The sequence below is a fragment of the Suricata suricatta genome, chromosome 9 (assembly GCF_006229205.1).
Source record: "Suricata suricatta isolate VVHF042 chromosome 9, meerkat_22Aug2017_6uvM2_HiC, whole genome shotgun sequence".
Classification (NCBI taxonomy): domain Eukaryota; kingdom Metazoa; phylum Chordata; class Mammalia; order Carnivora; family Herpestidae; genus Suricata; species Suricata suricatta.
This window is the reverse complement of record NC_043708.1, coordinates 32,788,382-32,810,574: the sequence shown is the minus strand read 5'-3', so window position 1 is coordinate 32,810,574 and position 22,193 is coordinate 32,788,382. Positions and strand designations below refer to the sequence as shown.

Genomic DNA, 22,193 nt, shown 5'->3' with positions numbered 1-22,193 from the left:
GAATGGAAACAGAGAAGGAAACAATAAACATTAGCAAAAACATTATTTTTTGTTGTTGTTACCAGTACTATTTTTTCTTAACTGCTCCTTTTGTTTAAATTATTTCATGTTTTTATTCCAGCCCTCCTTTCATTCATTCTCACTACCGTCACCAGATTCAAGACCTCTTACCTAGAGTATATTATCATACATTTTGGTTCCAGTCTTATGCTTTTCACTCTGTCCTAAGTAGATAAGTATACTGGTTAAATTTCCTTCACATTGGGGCGCCTGGGTGGTCAGTCAGTTAAGCATCAGACTTCGGATCAGGTCATGATTTCATGGTTTGTGGGTTCGAGCCTGCATTGGACTTTGTGCTGACAGCTAGCTCAGAGCCTGTCTTTGGATTCTGTATCTCCCTCTCTCTCTGACCCTTCCCTTCTCTCTCTGTCTCTCAAAACTAAATTAAAAAAAAATTTTTTTTAAGCTTTCTTGCACCTTGCAATAAAAAACCATGGAGTTTTGGTTTTCTCTTTAGGAGAAAAAAGTTCTTAAGGGACACCTGAATGGTTCAGTCAGTTAAATGTCCAACCTCAGGCCAGGTCACAATCTAATGGCTCAAGGGTTGGAGCCTCACGTTGGGCTCTGTGCTGATAGCTCAGAGGTTGCAGCCTGCTTCAGATTCTGTCTCCCTCTCTCACTGCCCCTTTCCTGCTCATGCTCATGCTCTGTCTCCATCTCTCTCTCTCTCTCTCTCTCTCTCTCAAAAATGGGTAAACATAAAAAAAAAATTTTAAGAGAATTATAAAATAGTCCTTGAAGAAGTATGTTAATTTCTTGTAGTTATTATTTTTAGAAAACTTTTCCCAATTTTCTCCTGCTGTGATCTAATCCCTTACCCTCTTGATTGGCACTTACTGGATCATACAACTGCTTATCATCACTCACCTAGTTTTTCTTTACACATGTAAAGATAATTAGCAGTCCACTTCCGTAAATTTATTGAGGTACTATTTATAAGCACTGTCCCTCTCAACTTCCTCATCTAATCTTCTAACTAAATCAACTGTTTCTTTCATATACCTTAATGTATTTACCAAGTTCTCAATATTTTTCTTTTATTTGTGAAACCTAATACATTCATAAGCAGTGTTTATCTTCAACTTAAATTTGATCTTACTTCTTTTGTAGGAAAAATTATGGCTCATTTATTACTTTTAATCATTTTTTAGCTTTTTCATTATCTGTATTTTATCTGGTATAACTAAACACATTGTTAATGAATCATGGAATAGGAAGTCCGACCCTTCTTTTCTCCACAGAGACACCAAATTAACAACAATATATGGACCAAAATACCTTTGTGAGAATTCCACAAACCAGTTAAGAAATTGCAATGCTCCAGGTGAGTGCAAAGCCAAGAACAAGCCAAGAAAAGCTGCATTAAAATGGGATAGAAGAGTCTTTCCCTAAGTCAGCACAGCTTACTATGATCATCAGAAAATACCCAACTTGTAGCCTCTCACTGGAATTCCGAAGGAGAGAAAAGAGTGGAATGTACGTCTAGTGTTTCAACTTTTTGAAGGCTGCCCAAGGAACTGGTTTGTCTCATCTGATGTGGAGGGCTGATAAAACCAGCACAGTTCGGGTGCCTCAGGGCCATGGAAAGCAAGTGAGAGCAGGGGCAACTTGCAGTGATACCAGAGAGCCTAAAATAGTGCAGAGGCTGGCATAGCTCAGTGTGGTGGGGAGAAAGCACCAACTCCCAGGTCATCCCTTGGGAAGAAGGGAAGAGAGTGTAGCATGCATGCAGTTCAGTTTGTGGGGGAGGGCGCTATTCAAAGGACCGGTTTTTATCTCACCTGAATTACAGTGCTTGAGTTGACATACTTTGGATGCTAAAAGGCCACTGAGATTAAAAGAGAATAGCTGTCTTGCTGCTGCTGCAGCACCAAGTAAATACCAGAAGGAGTGAGAGATTATGGGCTCCTGAAAAAGAAACCTGCACACCTCTAATTAGGAAATTACGTACACAACCAAGAAAAATTACAAAACCTTCATATTCTTTAGCTGGGCTGTTTGGTGAATGCCTTCCTCTGTACAAAACTGGTCCGTAATGACTGGGAGATGTGGCTGTTTTTCCAAATGGATAAAACTCAGGAAAAATATCACAAGGTACATGAAGAAACAGAGAAACATGGTTCAATCAAATTAACAAAATAAATCTCCAAAAACCAACCCCAAAGAAACAGAAATCAATGAACTTCCTAACAGAGAATTCAAAGTAATTTTCTTGAAGCTAAATAAGCTACTGGAGGATACAGATAGGTAACTATGCAAAATCAGAAGAACAATGCACGAACACTGTGAGAATATCAACAAAGACATTGAAACAGTTTTAAAACAACCAAGCAGAACTTACAAAATAAAGAATAATTTGAATATTTCACTAGAGAGGCTCCTGGGTGGCTCAGGACTAAGCACTGAACTCGATTTCACCTCAGGTCATGATCTCAGTTTGTGATATCAAGGGACTCTGCCCTAACTGTCTGGAGCTTGCTTGGCATTTTCTCTCTCTCTCTCTCTCCTTCTCTTTCTGCCCTGCCCTGCTTGCTCTCTTTCTCTCAAAATAAATTTTAAAACTTTGAAAGAAAAGAAAAAAGAAACGTTCACTAGAAGTGTTCAGAAGCAGACTAAATCAAGCAAAAGAAAGAACTTGAAGAAAGATCATTTGAAATTATCAGTTCAGAGGAACAAAGTGAAAATAAATGAAGACAAGTGAAGAAAGCCTAAAGAATTTACAGGGCAACATCAAGCAAACCAGTATATGCATCATGAGAGTTCCAGAAGGATAAAAGTGAAAGGGAGAGCTTATATGAAGAAATAATGGCTAAAAACTACACAAATCTGAGGAAATAAATGGACATCAAAATTCAAGAAGCCTTAAATACACCAATAGGATTAATCCAAAGAGGCTTACACTAAGGCACATGACAAACTGTCAGAAGTCAAAGATAAATAAAAAGTCTTGAAACCAACAAGAGCAACTCATGTTAAAAGAAGCTTTCATAAGATTATCAGTGGCTTTCTCAGCAGAAACTTTATGGGCCAGAAGGGAATAAGATGATATATTCAAAGTCCTGAATTGAAAAAAACAGCCAACCAAGAATTCTATTTCCAGCAAGCTTTCCTTAAGAAATCAAAGAGAGAGGCGCCTGGGTGGCTCAGTTGATTAAGTGTCCGACTTCAGCTCAGGTCATGATCTCACGGTTGGTGGGTTTGAGCCCCGTGTCAGGCCCTGTGCTAACAGCTAGCTCAGAGTCTGGAGCCTGTCTTCCTATTCTGTGTCTCCCTCTCTCTCTGACCCTCCCCCGCTCAGACTGACTGTCTCTCTCTCTCTCTCTCTCTCTCTCTCTCTCTCTCAAAAATAAATAAAACATTAAAAATTTTTAAGTAAATAAAATAATAATAATAATAAATAAATTAAAGAGAAATAAGGACTTTTACAGATAAGCAAAATCTGAGGATTTTATCACCATCAGACCTGCCTTACAAGTTCTTTATTTCAATTTGCAGCAAATTGAAACAAAACGATTCTAGACAGCAACACAAATGCATATTAAAATAAAAAATTTACCACCAAAGGTAAATATATAGACACATACAAAATTCTATAACATTGCAATGGTGGTATGTAAAGCACTTTTAATTTTGGTATAGAGTTTAAAAGATAAAATGGTAAAAAAAAAAAAAACTATGAGACTGTGTTAATGGATACATGGTATATAAAGAGTGATTTGTAACATCAATTAACATGAAGTTGGGAATGGTAAGACATAAAAGAGTAGAGTTTTTTTATGTGACTGAAGTTATCATTAGCGTGAAATAGATTGTTGTAACTATAAGACGTTTTATGTATGTTCCATAGAAACCACACACACACAAAATATAAAATATACACAGAATGAAATGAGAAGAGAATCAAAAGCCTATACAAAAAATCAGTGAAACACAAAGCAGCAAGAGTAGTAAAGAGGGACAAAATAATTACAAGACAGAAAATAATTTTTCAATGGTGATAGTAAGTCCTTCCCTACCAGTCCCCTATCAAGGGACACTTCTGAACTTTAAATGTAAATGGATTAAACTCCTCCATCAAAAGGTCTGAGGTGGATTTTAAAAATAAGACACAACTATATACTCTCTACAAGAGACTTACCTTAGATACAAAGACACACATAGGCAGAAAGTAAAAAGATAGAAAAAGTTATTCCATGTAAATGGTAACCAAAAGAGAGCAGGAGTGGCCATACTTGTATCAGACAAGTCAAAAACTGTCTCAAGAAACATTATATAATGATTAAAGGGTCAATTTCACAATGAAAGATATAACAATTATAAGTATATAAGCACCTAACATTAGAGTACCCAAATAGAGAAAGCAAACATGGACAGAGTTGATGCAAGAAATAGATAGTAACACAATAATAGTAGAATTCAGTATTCCGCTTTTAATAATGGATAGAATAACCAAACAGAAAATCAATAAGGGAACAGAGGACTTGAACATTATAAAATGATTTGACCTAATAGACACATATAGAACACTGCACCCATCAATAGCAGAATACATATTCACAGAACATTCTCCAGGACAGATCAAATATTACACACACACACAAAAGCCTTAACAATTTAAAACTTACAGGATGCAACAAAAGAAATAATACAGGGAAGTTTATGACATAAATGCCTATACTAAAAGAGAAGAAAGATCTCATCAACAACCTAACTGTAAATATCAAAGACCTAGGGGGAAAAAAATTAAACCCCAAGTTAGAAGAAGGAAGAAAATAATAAATATTAAAGAAGAAATAAATTAAATAGATGGGGCATCTGAGTGGCTCAGTCGTTTATGCATCTAACTCTTGAGTTTGGCTCACTTCATCTCACAGTTTGTGAGACTGAGCCAGTGTCACGCTCTGCACTGACAGCTGGGAACATGCTTCGGATTCTCTCTCTCTGTCTCTCTCTCTCTCTCTCTCTACCCCTTCTCCACTTGTGCGCTCTCTCTAAATAAATAAATAAACAAACAAACATTTTTTAAAAAGAAATAAATGAAATGGAGAATAGATAAATTATAGAAGAAAGTAACAAAACATTTTTAAACATTAGCTAATTTGACACTCTTAGCTAAACTGAGAATAAGAAGACTCAGTTACCATAATTAGAAATGAAAAAACAAGACATTGCAACTGATGACACAAAATAAAAAGATTATGAGACTACTTTGAACAGTTATATTCCAACTAATTGGATAACCTAGAAGAAATGGATAAACTTCTAGAAACATACAACCTACCAAAACTGAATCATGCAGAAACAGAAAATCCAAACAGACCTAATAATTAGTAAGGAGATTGAATTAGTAACCAAAAGCTTCCCAGCAAAATGAACAGCACCGGATGACTTCACTGTAGAATTCAACCAAACAATTAAAGAATAATTAATGCCAGTTCTCAGAATCTTCCAGAATATTGAAAAAAATGGGACACTTCTGAACTCATTTTCTGAGGCCATCATTACCCTGAGCCAAAAATACTATGAGGAAACTACAGACCAATATATCTTCTGAACATAGATGCAAAAATCCTAAGCAAAATACTAGAAAACCAAATTCAACAGCAAAGTAAAAGATTATATACTGTGAACAAATGAGATTCATGTTTGTGATGCAAGGATGATTCAACATACAAAAGTCAGTCAACATGTACCACATGAACAGAACAAAGAGCAAAAACCACTTTATCGTTAATAGATGCAGGAAAAGCATTTACCAAAACTCAACATCCTTTCATGTTGAAAACAGTCACCAAATAGGAATAAAAGTAAATTACCTCAACATAATAATAAAAGTTACATATGAAAAGCCCACAGGTAATATTATACTCAACAGTGAAAACCTGAAAACTTTTGCTTTAAGATCAAGAACAAGGCAGGAGTACCTGCTCTCACCACTTCTATTCCATAGAGTACTGGAAGTTCTACCAGAGCCATTAGGGAAGAAAAGCAACTAAAAGACATCCAAACTGCAAAGGAAGAAGCAAAAAGATCTCTGTTCACAAATGACACAATCTTATGTATAGAAAACCTGAACTATGCACGTGCGTGCGCGTGCGCACACACACACACACACACACACACACACACACACAAAACTGTTGGAATAAAAGAATTCAACGAAGTTGCAGGAGACAAACTCAGTAATCAAAAATCAGGTGCGCTTCTATATGCTAACAGTGAATAGTTCAAAAGGAATTAAAACAACTCGATTTCAATGTCATCAATAAAATAAAATACTTAGGAATATACTACACAAGGAAGCAAAAGACATGTACACTGAAACTATAAAATATTGCTGAAGGAAATTTTAAAAGACAAATAAATGGAAAAACATTTATGGTTCATTGTTTGGAAAACTTAATATTGTTAAAATATCTATACTACCCAAAGCAGTCTAATGAGTCAATGCAATCCCTGTCAAAATCCCAATGACATTTTTTGGCAGAAATTTTTAAAAAAACATTTTTTTCAGTAAAAAGCTATGAGTGCCTAGGTGGTTCAGTCAGTTAAAACTTTAAAAAATAAAGAGAAGGGATGCTTGGGTGACTCAGCCAGTTAAACGACTGGCTTTGGCTCAGGTCATGATCTTATGGCTCACGAGTTCAAGCCTCATGTTGGGCTCTGTGCTGGCAGATCAGAGCCTGGAGCCTGCTTCAGATTTCTATGTCTCCCTCTCTCTTTATGTCCTTCCCCTACTCAGGCTTGCTCTCTCTCTCTCTCAAAAATAAACATTAAAATTTTTTTAATAAAATTCACTGAAATAAGTAAAGGATTTTTTAAATTTTGTTTTGAGAGAGAGAGAGCACACGTGAGTGAGAGAGGGGCAGAGAGATAGGGAGAGAGAGAATCCCAAGCAAGTTCCATGCTGTCAGCACAGAGCCCGACATGGTGTTTCATCTCACAAACCATGAGACCATGACCTGAGCTGAAATCAAGAGTCTAATGCCTAACTGACTGAGCCACCCAGGCAACCCAAACGATTTTAAATAGCCAAAACAGTCTTGAGAAAAAACAAAGCTGCAGGCTTCACATTTTCTGATTTCAAAACATATAATAAAGATAAGTAATCAAAACAGTGTGGTTCTGGCATAAAGACAAACATAGACCAATGAAACAAAATAAACAGCCCAAATATAAACTGTCACGTATATGGTCAAATCATCTTTGACAAGGGTGCCAAAACTACACAATGGAAAAAGGATAGTCTCTCCAATGAATGGTGTTGGGAAAACTGGATGTCCACATACAAAAAAAACTAAGTGTCGGCAAGGTAGTGGAAAAATTGGAACCTTGTGTACCATTAATGATTAGATTATAAAAATGGTACAACTACTATGAAAAACTTTAAGGAAATTCCTCAAAAAATTAACAGTAAAACTACCATATGATCCAGCAATCCCACTTCTAAGTATATATTAAAAAGAATTTAAAACAAGATCTCAAAGAAATATTTGCATATCCATGTCCATTGCAGCATTATTCATAACTCCTGAAGCCTAAATATTCATCAGCAGATGAATGAATGTATCATACAGTGGAATATTACTCAGCCTTTAAAAAAGAAAGAAACCCTGTCATATGCTCCAACATGAACAAAACCCAAGACATTATGCTAAATGAAATAAGCCAGTCACAAAAAGCAAATACTGCATAATTCAACTTATCTGAGGTATCTAAAATAATCAAAATCCTAGAAACAAATCAGAATGGTGGTTGCCAGAGGCAGAAGGAGGTGGAAATGGGGCATTTGTTCCATAGATACAGAGTTTCAATCACACAGGATGAAAAACCTTTTCTCTCCCAAACTCCAGACTCCTTTTGTTATTACACACTGGAATCACCACTTGATATTCTGCTGGCTTCTCACATTTCCCTTATCAGAAACCAAATTTAGTACCCTGCCCTCCAAATTGTCTCTTTGTTGCTATCTTAGTTAATGTCACTCCCACTTGGTCTCATAACCAAACTTGAAGTGTCACCATAATATTTACCTTTCCTTCCCAAAGCACAGTCATAGAACCATTCGTTATGACGCTTCTAAATATTATTTTCCAATTCCTATTAGCTTAGACCTTCTTTGTCTATAGCCTTTAGGATCATAATAGCATACATACTGTTCTGCAGTCTCTCTACCTTCCAATCTACCATCAGTAAAATATTACATCTTTATGTATCACTGCTCTATTAAAAATCTTGACTAGCTCTCCATTTTCTGCAGTACTAAGCTTCTTCAAATCCTATCCATAACTGAAATGACCACCCTTATGCCTTATGGGGAGGATACTTCATCCTCTCTACCTCCAACCTCATTAGAGGTTTCCTCATTCTCTAAAACTACTTTCATATCTCAGTTATTTGGTTCATTCTGTTTCAGATGTTCCTCCCTTTTTCATATTGTTTAAAGCTCAGTTGTCCCCTCCTTGTGAAACTTTACCATGTGTGCCATCAGAATTCGTTGTTTTCCTTTTCTGCATTATCATATATACTTTTTTCTTTAACATTAAAATATAAGCATGTGCAGGTTTTTGTTTCCTGGGTTTTTTTTTTTTTTTTACATTTTCCTTAAAACACAGTCTGATTTCTGTGTTCCATGCAACTGAAAAATAGGAATCTCATCTTATTTATCTCAGCATACTCCCTAATATTTAATAAAGTGCCTTACATGGAGAGAATACTCAATTTATATTTAGTAAATGAAGTAATATTTAGTAATGAAGTTGGAGGAAAGAAAGTCCCCCTAGTGTGATATAGAAGAAAGCCAGACTAAAAATATGGACATCTGGTCTTTTCATTTTGATGTATTGTTTAGGTATATAACATTAGGCTAGTCTCAACCTTTCTATGGTAGACCTTGTCCACAAGAAATCTTTATAGGTGTCACTCTCATGCTTGAAAACTTCAAAATGTTGGCTTACATGATAAAGTCATGTAAATAGTTTCCAATCTGCTTATATGGTAAAATTCAAACTCCAAAGCCTAGCATTCGAGGGCCACCATCATCTGGTTTTAGTTACTTTTCCAGCCTCAATTCCTTCTGGTCTCCATTAGGGACCCAGTGCTCTAGAAATATTGATCTACATTCTTCCCTAATCATATTGTGTATAGTCTTACCTTGGCTGCTGAATCACTTAGTCCTGGGCAGGAGTCAAATGACACACTCAAACAAGATAATGGAGAATTTAATAAAGGAACTGGTCACAACAAAGTAGCCAGAGTTTTAAGGAAAAGCAAGATAAGTTGAAGAACTTTGGGGGCTAGCAACAGCAAGAAATCCTTAAGCCTCAAGGAACCAGGGAAGGGAGTATTGGTCTAGAATAAGTCTGGAGGCCTGTCTCACAGAACTAATGGTCTTTGTTAAAGGAACATAACCACTTGCCAACCAGCAAACAGGAGGCCAAAGGAATCAATATCTTGTCTGAACTGTTTTTTCTCTATTCTCCTGCTTATGCTTTCAATTGACTGAACTCAAGCAGAAGCCACAAGTATAAAGCTTCTATTGGTCATATCCATGAACACTCGCCTATTGGGGCACAAAGCAGAGAAAAGCAGAGAGGGTTGTGTGAGAACAAAAGTAGCTGCTTTATTCAAAATGTTCCTTCCAGCTGAATTTAAATCTGTTTATCTCAGATGATAGCTCTATTAAAATGTTAATGTTCATACAAATATCTAGCACTTTTGAAAAACTTACCATGCTCCAGACTTTGTAACACACAGATGGAGGAGGGGTGCAGTTTGAGGAGGAGGAAGGGATTAAAGGAAATAAGAGGCTGGAGAAGTTATCAAATCATGACCTCCAATCGGCCACATAGTATTTGCAGATGAACCTCCTAATTGTCTTGCTAATGGGACTTTAATGGACTTTATTGTAAAGGTCAGTAAAGGAATTTAACATGGAATGACAAGATCCAATTTGAAATTTTGAAAGAACATTTACCACTATGTGAAGAATGGATTGATTCCGGGTGAGATCAGAAGCAGGAATCTGATGAGAGCTTGAATTAAAGCTGGAGCAATAGAAATAGAAAAAATAATACAGGATTTTTTGAAACACTAAGGAATCACAATTGACAGGATTGGGAACTACATGTGGAAGGTAAGGAAGTCAAGAATGACCCCCAATTTCTAACTTGGGCAATATGTAAATTACAAGATTTTTGGTATGACCCATACTGTATCTTCATATTCTTAAAAAATAAGCATGTGTTTGTTAGTTGGACTGGAAGGAGAATGGCATTTGAGACAGGTGTCAGAAGAAAATCATGCTGTGTACTAGAAATTAAGTTTGCTATAGCTAATAAGGGTATATGAAAGAGCAAAGAGGGATGAAGTTGAAGATAAAGGACAAATCAAGAAAGGTCTAGTATTATTCTGGGTCATCTGAACTGTATCCCTAGCACAGTAGGAAGCATTTTTTTAAGTTTTTATTTTGATTCCAGTATAGTTAACATACAGTGTTATATTACTTTCAGGTATACACATAGGAAGCTTTTTTGATGGTTAAAAACAATTAAATCTGTGGAGAAATTTCCCTAGAACCCCAGAATTTGGACCATGAATTTGGAAGGTATTGGCTAGGGTTGGCCAAAAAAATAATTATTTCAAATTCAAAAGCATTTATTAAGTATTTTAAGTGATATAGGATTATTGTCAAGAATCTGAATAGTATAGAAAAGTAGGAAAAAAAATCAGTCTCATCCTACTACTTAAAGATAACTAACTACTACTAATATTTCATTTTATTCCAGTATAAACATTGGGTCATATTTTAATTCTACAATTATAGCCATATTGTGATTTATTGTTTTTAAGAAAAATTATAGCTCTTGTATCAGCAGAATTAGTTGTGAACTAACTCCTTTCTTAGGCCTATGGAATGATGAGGATAATAATATCAAGTGCCCAGTAAATTTAGAATAAGCTATATAGTTTCTGCTTCTGTACAAAATACCTTGAAAACTATTTCTATTTTCACCAACAACACGGACTTAGCCTTCATAATTGCCTCTGTGATCACCTGTTCTAAGATTTTCTTTCTCAGCTATACAAATTGACATCTACCACATGCCTAATGATCATATTGAGTAATGTCTACTTCTTATAAAAGATATTAGCCAAAATTTACTTTGTTTATTAGTCTGCCATTGAAATTAATAAATAGGATAGGTATTTTGGAAGTTGAAACCTTGTGTGCTTATACCTAATAATATGAGAAACAACACCATGTAGAGAAGATTCACTAAGGGAAATGTGTCTTTTATGAACTGGTAAAACTCCTCTCACTACAAAAATGACTCTGACACCCTCGAGGTCTATCCACTTTGCTACAAATGGCCAGATTTCATTCTTTCTCATTGCCATGTAATACTCCATTGTATATATATATACATGTTCTTGATCCATTCATCAGGTGATGGACACTTAGGCTTTTTCCATGATTTGGCTATTGTTGACAGTGCTGCTATGAACATTGGGGTACATGGGCCCCTATGTATCAGCACTTCTGTATCCCCTGGATAAATCCCTAGTAGTGCTATTGCTGGGTCATAGTGGAGTTCTATTGAGAATTTTTTGAGGAACCTCCATACTGTTTTCCAGAGCGGCTGCACCAGTTTACATTCCCACCAGCAGTGTAGTAGGGTGCCCGTCTCTCCACATCCTCGCCAGCATCTATAGTCTCTCAATTTTTTCATTTTAGCCACTCTGACTGGCATGAGGTAGTATCTCAGTGTGGTTTTGATTTGTATTTCCCTGGTGATGAGTGATGCTGAGCATCGTTTCATGTGCCTGTAGGCCATCTGGATGTCCTCTTTAGAGAAGTGTCTGTTTATGTCTTCTGCCCATTTCTTCACTGAATTACTCACGATGCTAAGTGAAATAAGTCAGGTGGAGAAGGACAGATACATATGTTTCTAAGGTCTAACAGGAGAAACCTAATGGAGGAACATAGGGAGGGGAAGGGGGAAATAGAGTTGGGGAGAAAGAGGGGCACAAAACTTGAGAGACTATTGAACACTGAAAACGAACTGAGGGTTGAAGAGGGAGGGGGAGGGGGAAAGAGGTGGTGGTGATGGAGGAGGGCACTTGTGGGGAAAAGCACTGGGTGTTATATGGAAACCAATTTGACAATAAACTATTTAAAAAATACAAAAATGACTCTGAACCTCTCTTGGTTCTTTTTCCCAGGGCATTATAGAGACTAGTTAGTTAATGCTTAGAAAAGGCATTAAAAGATACTTGTTAGACTCCACATTTAGTGATATAATAGCTTATGATTTCTAAAGAAAAATTACTTATTCTCTACCAATATCTAAAAAATGTTTAGGACAAGGACCTACTGAAGAAAACAGAATTCTAATTTTGCATTATTTTAATGTCTGTTTATTTTTGAGAAAGAGGGAGAGAGAGTACAAGCAGAAGGGCAGAGAAAGAGGGAGACAGATGACCCAAAGCAGGCTCTGCCCTGACAGCAAAGAGCCTGATGCAGGGCTAGAACTCCCAAACCATGAGATCAATGAACTGAGCTGAAGTTGGATGCTTAACTGACTGAGCCATGCATGCACCCCTAATTTTGCATTTTAATACTAGTGGCATTTATGAAAACATTCTAAATAGACACTAACAAATATATATTTAAGTTTATATATACATACACACAAACACACATATATATACACATACAATTATATTAATAACTCTGAATTATACCCTAACAGCCTCTTTCTTGGGGAATAAGAGAATTCTCAGCTTTTTGGCTATTTAGGTTTAAAAGGGGTTAGGTTTATGGGTTTAGGTTAAAAAGAAAATCCTAGCAGCCTAACAAAGCAAGCTGGAGTTCAGAGACCCAAAAGGGCACGAAGCCAGAAATCAAACAGCAGGACAAGAATGAACCAAGGGATTTCAAACCAAATATACAAACTCCGAGGTTTGTATTCCTGAACCAGAATGATGGCAAAGCAGAGGGTAATTACCAATAGTGTAAGCAAAGAAGAGAAAATGATGAAAGAGGGGTGCAGGAAAGGGAAAAATTGTGTCTGAAAGCTGGTCTTTTGCCATAGTGGCTATAATCAGTACCTACAATTTTTAATGTATATACAGCACCAGTGCTGCTAGTAAAGGCGAAAACCAAAGATCATGATTTGAGTCCTTCCTCAAGAGCCTTCAGTGAAGTCCAGGCAAATAGAGACAGCCATGAAAAATTCTCAAAAGACTTTGCTTCCCTTTTTGGGTATGTTAACACTGGACTCCTACTTACAGGTTTTTTTTAATGATTTTATCCTTTTTTCATGTTGTTTTAGCTAATCTATTTTATCATTATATCTTCTAATACTATTTTTTTTATTTCATCTCTTTTTTTCCCCAGTACACTCAGCTAAGTTTATTTACTTTTAATATATATTTAACTTATTTGTATGTGACAAATCGGAAAGAAAAGCTATTGGAAGACAGCTATAAAGACAATTTGTACCTGATGATGGGAAATAAATTATGTTTCCTTCTTTTGGCCTTATAATTTTTCTATAGATAAACTTCCCAATCTAAAAATAACCTATAAGGGTTATTTAGGTAGTACATTGAACAAAGCTAGTTTTCCATTTCTCTGACCACTTGATCACAGGTAAAATATTTTTTTATTCATTTTCATTTCCCTACAGCATTGAGTCTTTTACGACTTGTAAACAAAAAGGTAAAGAAAGGAAAAACCTAGTTTAAGTTTATTTTTTAAAAATGTTTAGAGGTGCCTGGATGGCTCAGTTGGTTAAGTATCTGACTCTTGATTTTGACTTAGGTCATGATCTCACAGTTCGTGAGACCAAGCCAAACTGTGAGATCAAGCCCCACATGGGTCTCCTCCACAGTGAGTGCACAGAACCTGCTTGGGATTCTCTCTCTCTCCTCCCCCGCCCTTGTGCATACATACTCTCTCTCTCTCAAACTTACACTTTAAAACATTTTTATGTTTGCAACCATTTCTTAAGTTTACTTATTTGAGAGAGACACAGCGCAAATGAGGGAGAGACAGAAAGAGATGGAGAGAGAGAGAATCCCAAGCAAGCTCTGCACTTGCCAGCACAGAGACTGACAGGGGGCTTAAACCCACAAAACTATGAGATCATGACCTGAGATGAAACCAAGGATCAGACCCTTAGCCAACTAAGCCATCCAGGTGTCTCTGCAATCATTTTTTAAAATGAACAATTCTAGTAAACAGAACATTGAAATTACTGACCAGAATAATGTTTTCAATTGTATGCAGTGTTTATCTCTCAGCCCATCTTCTTTGTCAAGCTATGTATTCTAGTGATTAAAATCAAGCCTTTAGGAACTCCTTCAACAAAAATGTTCTATGTGACCGCTGTGTGCACACCATCCTTGGGCTTTGCCATTAAAACATGTTTTCCTTTCTCAAAGAGCTCGAAATCTAGTTAAGAAAATGGGCATGTATATAAATAAGTATAATTACTATAAGATACGTAGTTAATATAGTAGGTAATGAAAATCCTAAGAGCATTTAATATTGCCTCAGTGCAGGAAGAAAAAATGGAATGGTTATGTGTTGCTACACAAAGGAGAGACTGTTGAAAAGGTTTTTTTTTTTAATTTTGAAATAATTTCAAACTTCAGAAAAGTTGTCAAAATAGTACAAAGAATTATTGTTTATCTTTCACCCAAAGTCTCCCAGTGTTAAAATTTTGCCACATTTGCTTTATCATTTCTCTGTATCTATTAATATATATATTTTCTGGAATTGCTTATGAGTAAATTACAGGCATGATGCCTCTTTACCTCTAATACTTCAAACATATATTTCCTTTATAAGTAAAAAGAGGAGAAAAAAAAGAAAAAAATAGTCTCTTACATAACCACAGTGCAATTATTAAAATCAGGAAATGAACCTTGCCATAATACTGTTATGTAATCTTATTCAAATTACATTTTGCAGATTTTTCTAATAATGTTCCTGATAGAAAAAGGAAAAAGAAACATTTTCTTCTTCTGATCTGGGATCCAATCTAGAATCATGCATTACTTTTAGCTACTGTGTGCCTTTAGGCTCCTTTATCTGGAGCAATTCCTCTTTTTTCTTTTTCTTTCATGACCTTAACATTTTTCAAGAGTATAGGTCAGTTTTTTTATAGAATTTCCTTAAAGTTAGACTTTTTGGAAAAATCAGACTTTCTGGAACAATGGTCTAATTCAGGTTATGCATTTTTGTTAGAAATAGCTCATATGTGATGTTGTACCCTTTTCCATGAGCCATATCAAGAGGTTCATGATACCATTTTGTTCCATTACTGGTAATACTAACCTTGATCACTTGGTTAAGATGCTGTCTGCCAGGTTTTTTCACTATAAAACTATTTTTGCTTTGAGGCTAGTAGGAACCTTGTGTGGCTGTATAGTGAAACTATAAATTTGTTGTTTTTCTTCAGATTTTTACCTACTAGTTTTGCCATCCATTGATGATGATTTTAGCCTAAACCAGTTCTTAGCTATGATAGTTGCCAAGTGGTGACTTTCTAATTCCAACATTTCTTAACTTATCAGTTGACATTCTGTTGTAAGAAAGAATTTTATTTAATTATTTCTTTATTTATATTAGTGTGTGTTCATAGATTCTTCTTTTTATTTTATTAAATGGGTTATATAATCTATTATTATCCTAATCTATTTTGATCCTTAAATTGTCCCAGTTTTGGCCATAGGGAGTCTCTTCAAGTTGACTGCAAGAACCTTTTGACATGTTCCATCATTATTTGATTAATTCCTTACTGAAGAAAGTTGTGAAGGAAGAATAATAATTTCTTAGGAAAACAAGAAGATAAGAGAAAATGCTTCCTAGGCAAAACGAACATCATATACTAAGCAGGAAAATATGAAATATTATGGTATATTCCAATATCTACAATATCATCAGTTTCCTAATGGAGTAGTGAATGAATGATGAGGCTGAAAAGGAAGGAGGGAAGCACTTTATATACTGTTCTAAGGAATTTGATTTTATCCTGTGGGTGACAATAAACCATCAATATAAATTAAATAGCAAGTAGCAAACATTTTGTGACAATACTCTGTTTCATAATCTTGACGCACAGAAATCCCAAGAGTATTTTCTTTTAATATTTCTTATATTGCCCTAGAAAATAACACAATCCTTTCAGGCATGTTTTCTAGGTTTTGTCAGGAATGCTGTGAGGCTCATTATCTTGGATAAACAAGTTGAAAGATGTTTAAAACTATTAAATTGAAAACAATATGAGAAATTATTTTCAAATATACAAAATGCTATATCGAGCTAATCTTATGAACTGTCCCATCGCCTAATGTTTCCTTAGGTTTTGAACCTAATTTCTCTTAATTTGAGAGAGATATATAAAAGAGTAAATGCTTATATACCTGAACCATACATTCCTCAAATTACCAAAGATCCTAGCTATTTAACCTGAACAAACTCTCATTTTCACTCTCTAGGTTTCCTAGGAAAGATATTCATTATTTTAAGTGGTTTGCTTCTCTGAAAGATCCAGAAAGTGGAAAAATAATGAATTCAAGCTGTAAATACTATGACAAATAAAGGCAGTATTATTAATAGATCAGAACAAGTCTCTTCCTTGAGATTTTCCATATATCCAAAGAATGAATAATGATTTATACTTCAGGCAATTTGGGGAAGTCTTATTTTTGCCTTGCTGGATGAAGTTTTCCTCTTGAGGATTTTAATTTAATCAATAAGAACCTGCATAAATATCTTGTTTCTGTTACATTCTATTCTATCATTTAAACCCATCTTTTCATCATTTACTTCTAATTTAAAGAATGTATTTTCAAACCAAAATGGAGCATTGCATATTAAGAAGTGTCAGATTAAAAAGAATGCATTTGAAGTGGGAAAAATAATTTCATTGGTATAAACAGCTTCATTTCAAGATGGCCATGCCATAGGAAAAATGTTACTGCTAGATGACAAAGATCCTTAGTTACTCCACTCAGTAGAAAGGAATCTATTTGTACTTTCTGTGTCCATTTGCCTTTTGAAGTACACGTCCATCATAGACATTGCAATTAGTGTTTAAACATATCTTTGATGGTGGCATTCCTGAATGAACCCATATTGTTTTTACACTGTCTACTTACATAGTCTTGTTAGTGTTTATAAGCACTGCATGGAAGATAGGAAATCTCAGTAATACTTTAAGTACTTTACTTGCAAAGATTCCGAGCTCACATGTAATCAACCCCATGACTGGACTTAATGCACCAGAAAATATGAAAGAGACGAGTTAGGTTTCACATATAGAAACCTAGGTTTATAAGAGAAACCTCAAGGTTGTCAATTTGTGACCAATTTAGAATTGCTTTAATCCTGTAAATCTACTTGAGAAAATTAAACCCATTGCAGAAGAATGCTATCAATTTAGATGTTAAAATAATTCAACCTGTTATTCTTTGCTCAGTTCAGACAGCTACTAGTGGAGGGGATGTCTAGACTTCCTTTCCCTATATTTGCCCCACTCCCACGTAAAGATCCCATATCCTACAGCACTTAGTAGTTTATTTTTGTCAAAATAGCTGTGTGCCTACCAATTATCAGTCACAACCATACTTTTATAAGTTAAATAAATATTCCCTTGAACACTGTAATCTTCTCTATAGGACACATATCCTTTCATATTAGTTTTGTAGTGTACATGAGTTGAAAGGAGCTAATGCCCTCACAGAATCTCTTTGTGAACATTGGTATCTATTTGGAATGTAGCTATCAGAATATATTTGTGGCTATAAAATATTTCATTTTTGTTTTATAGGAAGAACTCTATCCAAATTTTCTCTCAATTTTTGGATGTTTTCTTTATCAAAATTTCAAACTGCCTTTTATTATAACCTTCTTACTTAAAAAAGAAAAATTACTCTTTCCTCCCTTTCCTACTTCTGCCAAACTGGATTTTATGGACCATTCAATGAAAGTTGGCTACCAAGCTGTATAACCCATCTGGACTTCAAGAGCTAAAAGTACTTTTTTTTTCCTTTCATAAGATTTCTATGCTGGGCTCAGAATCAAGAAGAGGATTAGAGTGTGGAGGAAAGCAATTCTTGCTTCTTTTTCCTGTCTGATTTAGTTCTTTAATGGCCCAGGATAAATAGAAATGCTTTGGGATTGTAACTTGCAAAAGAAGAGAAGTCAGAGATAACTATTCTTAAATTTTCTGAAACTTTCTCTTTGAAATTTCTTGTAAGTCTCTGGTGTCAACATCAGAAAATAGTTAAAATTGTGTTTCTTTGAACAAACCAAAAATTTAGTAAGATATAGGGTGTACCTTCAAGGAGTTTATAGTTGACTAACATAGCTAAGATAAATGTTTAAATGACTGTAACATCAGATGGAGAGTGGTAGGTACCCTTAAAAAATATACAAATAAGGGGCACCTGGGTGGCTCCGTCGGTTAAGCATACAGCTTTGACTCAGGTCATGATCTCACAGTTTGTGGGTTCGAGCCCCGCATCGGGCTCTGGCTGACAGCTCAGAGCCTGGAGCCTGGTTCTGATTCTGTGTCTCCCTCTCTCTCTGACCCTCCCCTGCTCACACTGTCTCTCTCTGTCTCTCAAGAATAAATTTTAAAAATTTTTAAATTTTAAAAATATATATACAAATAAGATGCAAAATTATTTTAAAGCTTTTAGGAAAGATTTTTCTAGGCTGGTAAGATATCTACACTGCAATTTTCAATTACAGAGAGAGAACTACCGATCTCTGTAGTTGGAGTGATTTCCTACCTTCCCGCTCTTATTTTTTTTATTTACCATCTTTCATGTCTGCTGAGCTGTAGTGTTCCTCAGGGCAGAGTGTAGCTCACTCTGCGTATCCCAATTCCCTAACATACCTGGCTCATGAAATTCAGTCAGTAAATATTTGTTGAACTTTTGGATGCATGTATCACTGATAATCAAACTAGCTTTCTAATAAGAAAAATTTAATTGCAAAGCATATTCAACAAATAAACTGTACAGTTAAAAAGCATAGTTTTCTCCTCAGAAACTAAACATTGTAAAATGACAACTTTTATAAGGTTATACACAATTTGCACATAAAGAAAATAAAATATATTTTAGAAAATATCAGACCTGAGACCTATAAACCTGAGTACAAAACAGAAACACCTAGCTCTATCAGCTTCTCCAATCACACTGGTTTTGACAGTGTGCTTTTATGATAAGTAATAACAAGGTTGGGACTTCAGTGAAAGTGAGTCATAAATTCATGTTTCTATTGTAAGTCAATGATAAATTATAGCATACATTATCCTCTATAAGTGTTCACCTACTTGAATTTTGAGTAGAAAATGTTATTCATGTTTAGCACTAAATCTCTAAGGTCCTTCAGGTTTTGAAAATTTTGTAATTTTATGATTGCCCATCGGGGAGAAATGTCATAAGTATAAGCATCTTTATAGGTCTTTTGCTTTGAGTCCTTATGCAGTATCATTCATCTTAGAATGGAAACTCTATGAGGCAGTAACTTTAAGTTAATTCAGTGAATATGTCTGAAGCTGCTTCTGGGGTTGGGGCAGGAGTATAAAACTTAAATTATAATGAGTAGGAACTGACAGACTACTAAGGCATATATACAGTCATTACAAATGACTCAATATTGTCATCAGAGATACAGGCTCTTTTTTCTTCTTAGGTTTCCATTCTTACTCTGTGCATTTCCATCCTCATGGTTAAAAAAATGGCTATGGCACAACCCAGTATTGGCCATGTTCCAAGCAGAAAGGAGAAAGAAGGGCAAAAGCTGTCTCCTCTTAAAGCTTTATCCCTTTATCTTTTTATTCACCATAGGAAGCCTGCCCCCAGGGACTTCTTTCCACATCTTACTGGCCAGAATTATGTCATAAGGTCCCTCTCAGCTACAGAGTGGCTAAGGAAGAATGGGGTTGTGGATAGCAGACCGAATAGCCAAACAACTCTGCAGCTACTCCTTTTCTGTTTACCAGACTCTGGGCTATATACCATTAGGTTCTAAAGAAACCCAAGCTATTTATGCATGAAGATATAGTGAACTAAGAAGCCCCTTTTTATCATTAAAGGATTCATTGATTTAACAAATATTTATTTTTATTTTGACTATGTGCCAAATACCATTCTAGATATTGGAGATAACAACAGTTAACAAAAAAAGACAATGGAGCTTATTTTCTACATAGAAGAAGGCTATAAGCAAATAAATACAAATGTGTTATTATATAAATTATAGTTATGTGGATACGAAGATCCACACATGAATAAAAATAAAGTGGGGTAAAAAAAAAAATAGAAAGTGATGGTAGGTAATATTCTATCTAAGGCATTTCACAAAGGCCTCTCTGATGACCTGAAATAAACAAGGGATGGATGGAGCCATAATATCTGGGGAAGAATGTCCAAGTAGACAAAATAGCAAGTACAAAGACCCTGAGGAGAGATGCATTTTACATGCTCAAGGACAAGGAAGGAATCAATATGGCTACAATACAGTGATCAAGGGAGGAAGTGACAGGAGATGAGGACAGTGGGGGCTGTAATATGTTGGACTCCATAGGCCAAGCAAAGATTTTATTCTGAGTGAAATGGAAAGTTGTTGGAGAGTTATGAGCAGAGATTAGCACTGTCCAATTTAAAATGTAACAAGATCACTGTAACTACTGTGTGGAGAATATATTATAGTAGAACAAGGGTAGAAGCAAGGAGACCAGTTAGGGGGCTATTCAATTTCCCAGGAAGTAAGTGATGGTTTCCACTATTGTAGTAATTGTGGAGATGGTAAGTAACAGATTCTAGATCTATATGGTTCTGACAAAAAGAGAAGAGTCAAGGCTGTCACCAAGGTTTGGGACTGGAATAATAATCACTGGAAGAATGGAGTTGCTATTTTCTGAGATGGAAATAGCAAGAGAATAAGACATCGTAAGGATAAGATAGAAAGGTGGGGAATCAAGAGATTGATTTTGGACATGTTAGCTTTGAGTTGCCTGTTACACATCCAAGTCCATGTTGGATGATTTACATCCTTATCCACCAGCTGTTTGGATGACATATAATTCAAGAGTTGAAGGTAACGGTTAGGATTGGAGATATAAATTAGAAGTTTTCGGGTGTGGATGATATTAATGCCATGAAGGGAAGTGAATAAGGAATGAGTAGCCAAATAATAATCGTTTTCTGTGACTTTTCTGAAAACAGAAATTTTCCTATGAAATCCTAAGTAAATTCAAGTTTGAGTGTTTCATTTTACTAATTAGCTCATTAAGTGATCAATGTTTGGCATGTGGTTAAGAACATAGACTTTGAAGCCAGACTACACAGGTTTGAATCCTGGCTCTGCTGTTACTAAGTCTGGGATTTAGGCCAAGATACATAAACCTCTTTTTCCTCTTCTGTAAATAAAGATAATAATGCCTCCCCATAAAATTGTTGTGAAGATTAATTAAAACTGTGCCACAATGCATAGTAAGCACTCAAAAGGATTATGCAGTAACATCATTAAATTTCACCAAGTTTTGACAAATAACGTAATATTGCTAACTTGATTTAATGCTCCATCAAAGCAGGCTATATTTTGGAAGTAGGAGAAAATTTCTCGCCTTGTAATCTTTATTTACAGACCTATGAAAATGAGAACTGATGATACTTATAAGACATTTCCACTTTTTAATCAGTGTTTCAGCATCATAGTCTTAGTTAATTATCTTCCTGTTTAGGTCACAGTGCTGTCGATATCACCAAGGTGGCTAGAAGACACCGCATGTCTCCTTTTCCTCTAACATCTATGGACAAAGCCTTCATCACGGTCCTGGAGATGACTCCGGTGCTTGGGACAGAAATCATCAACTACCGAGGTACTGTTACATTCACCCATTGCCTTTTCTTTTCATTTTTTTTCCAAGTAAGATTCATATAATATTAATAAATGGTTTTCCTAAAAGAGAAAGGTTATTAACCATTATTGCAATTACTATCATCATTCTTTTTGCTTTTTTGCTTATTTTTCTCAACTCAACTCTAAGATCAATCTTAATGGTATATAGAGTAAAGCACACATAAAACTTCGTTTTCAT

The 22,193-nt window shown here is 35.4% G+C and overlaps 1 protein-coding gene across 7 annotated transcripts in view; it reads left to right on the top strand.

Annotated features, from left to right (window-relative positions):
• GPHN (gephyrin) overlaps positions 1-22,193 on the top strand; it is a 608,842-nt gene that overhangs the window by 483,452 nt on the left and 103,197 nt on the right. For all 7 annotated transcript variants that reach the window (XM_029951674.1, XM_029951675.1, XM_029951680.1 and 4 more), the window contains one exon: positions 21,837-21,974. In XM_029951674.1, the coding sequence (XP_029807534.1) occupies positions 21,837-21,974 (138 nt within the window). The remainder of the gene's footprint in view (positions 1-21,836; positions 21,975-22,193) is intronic.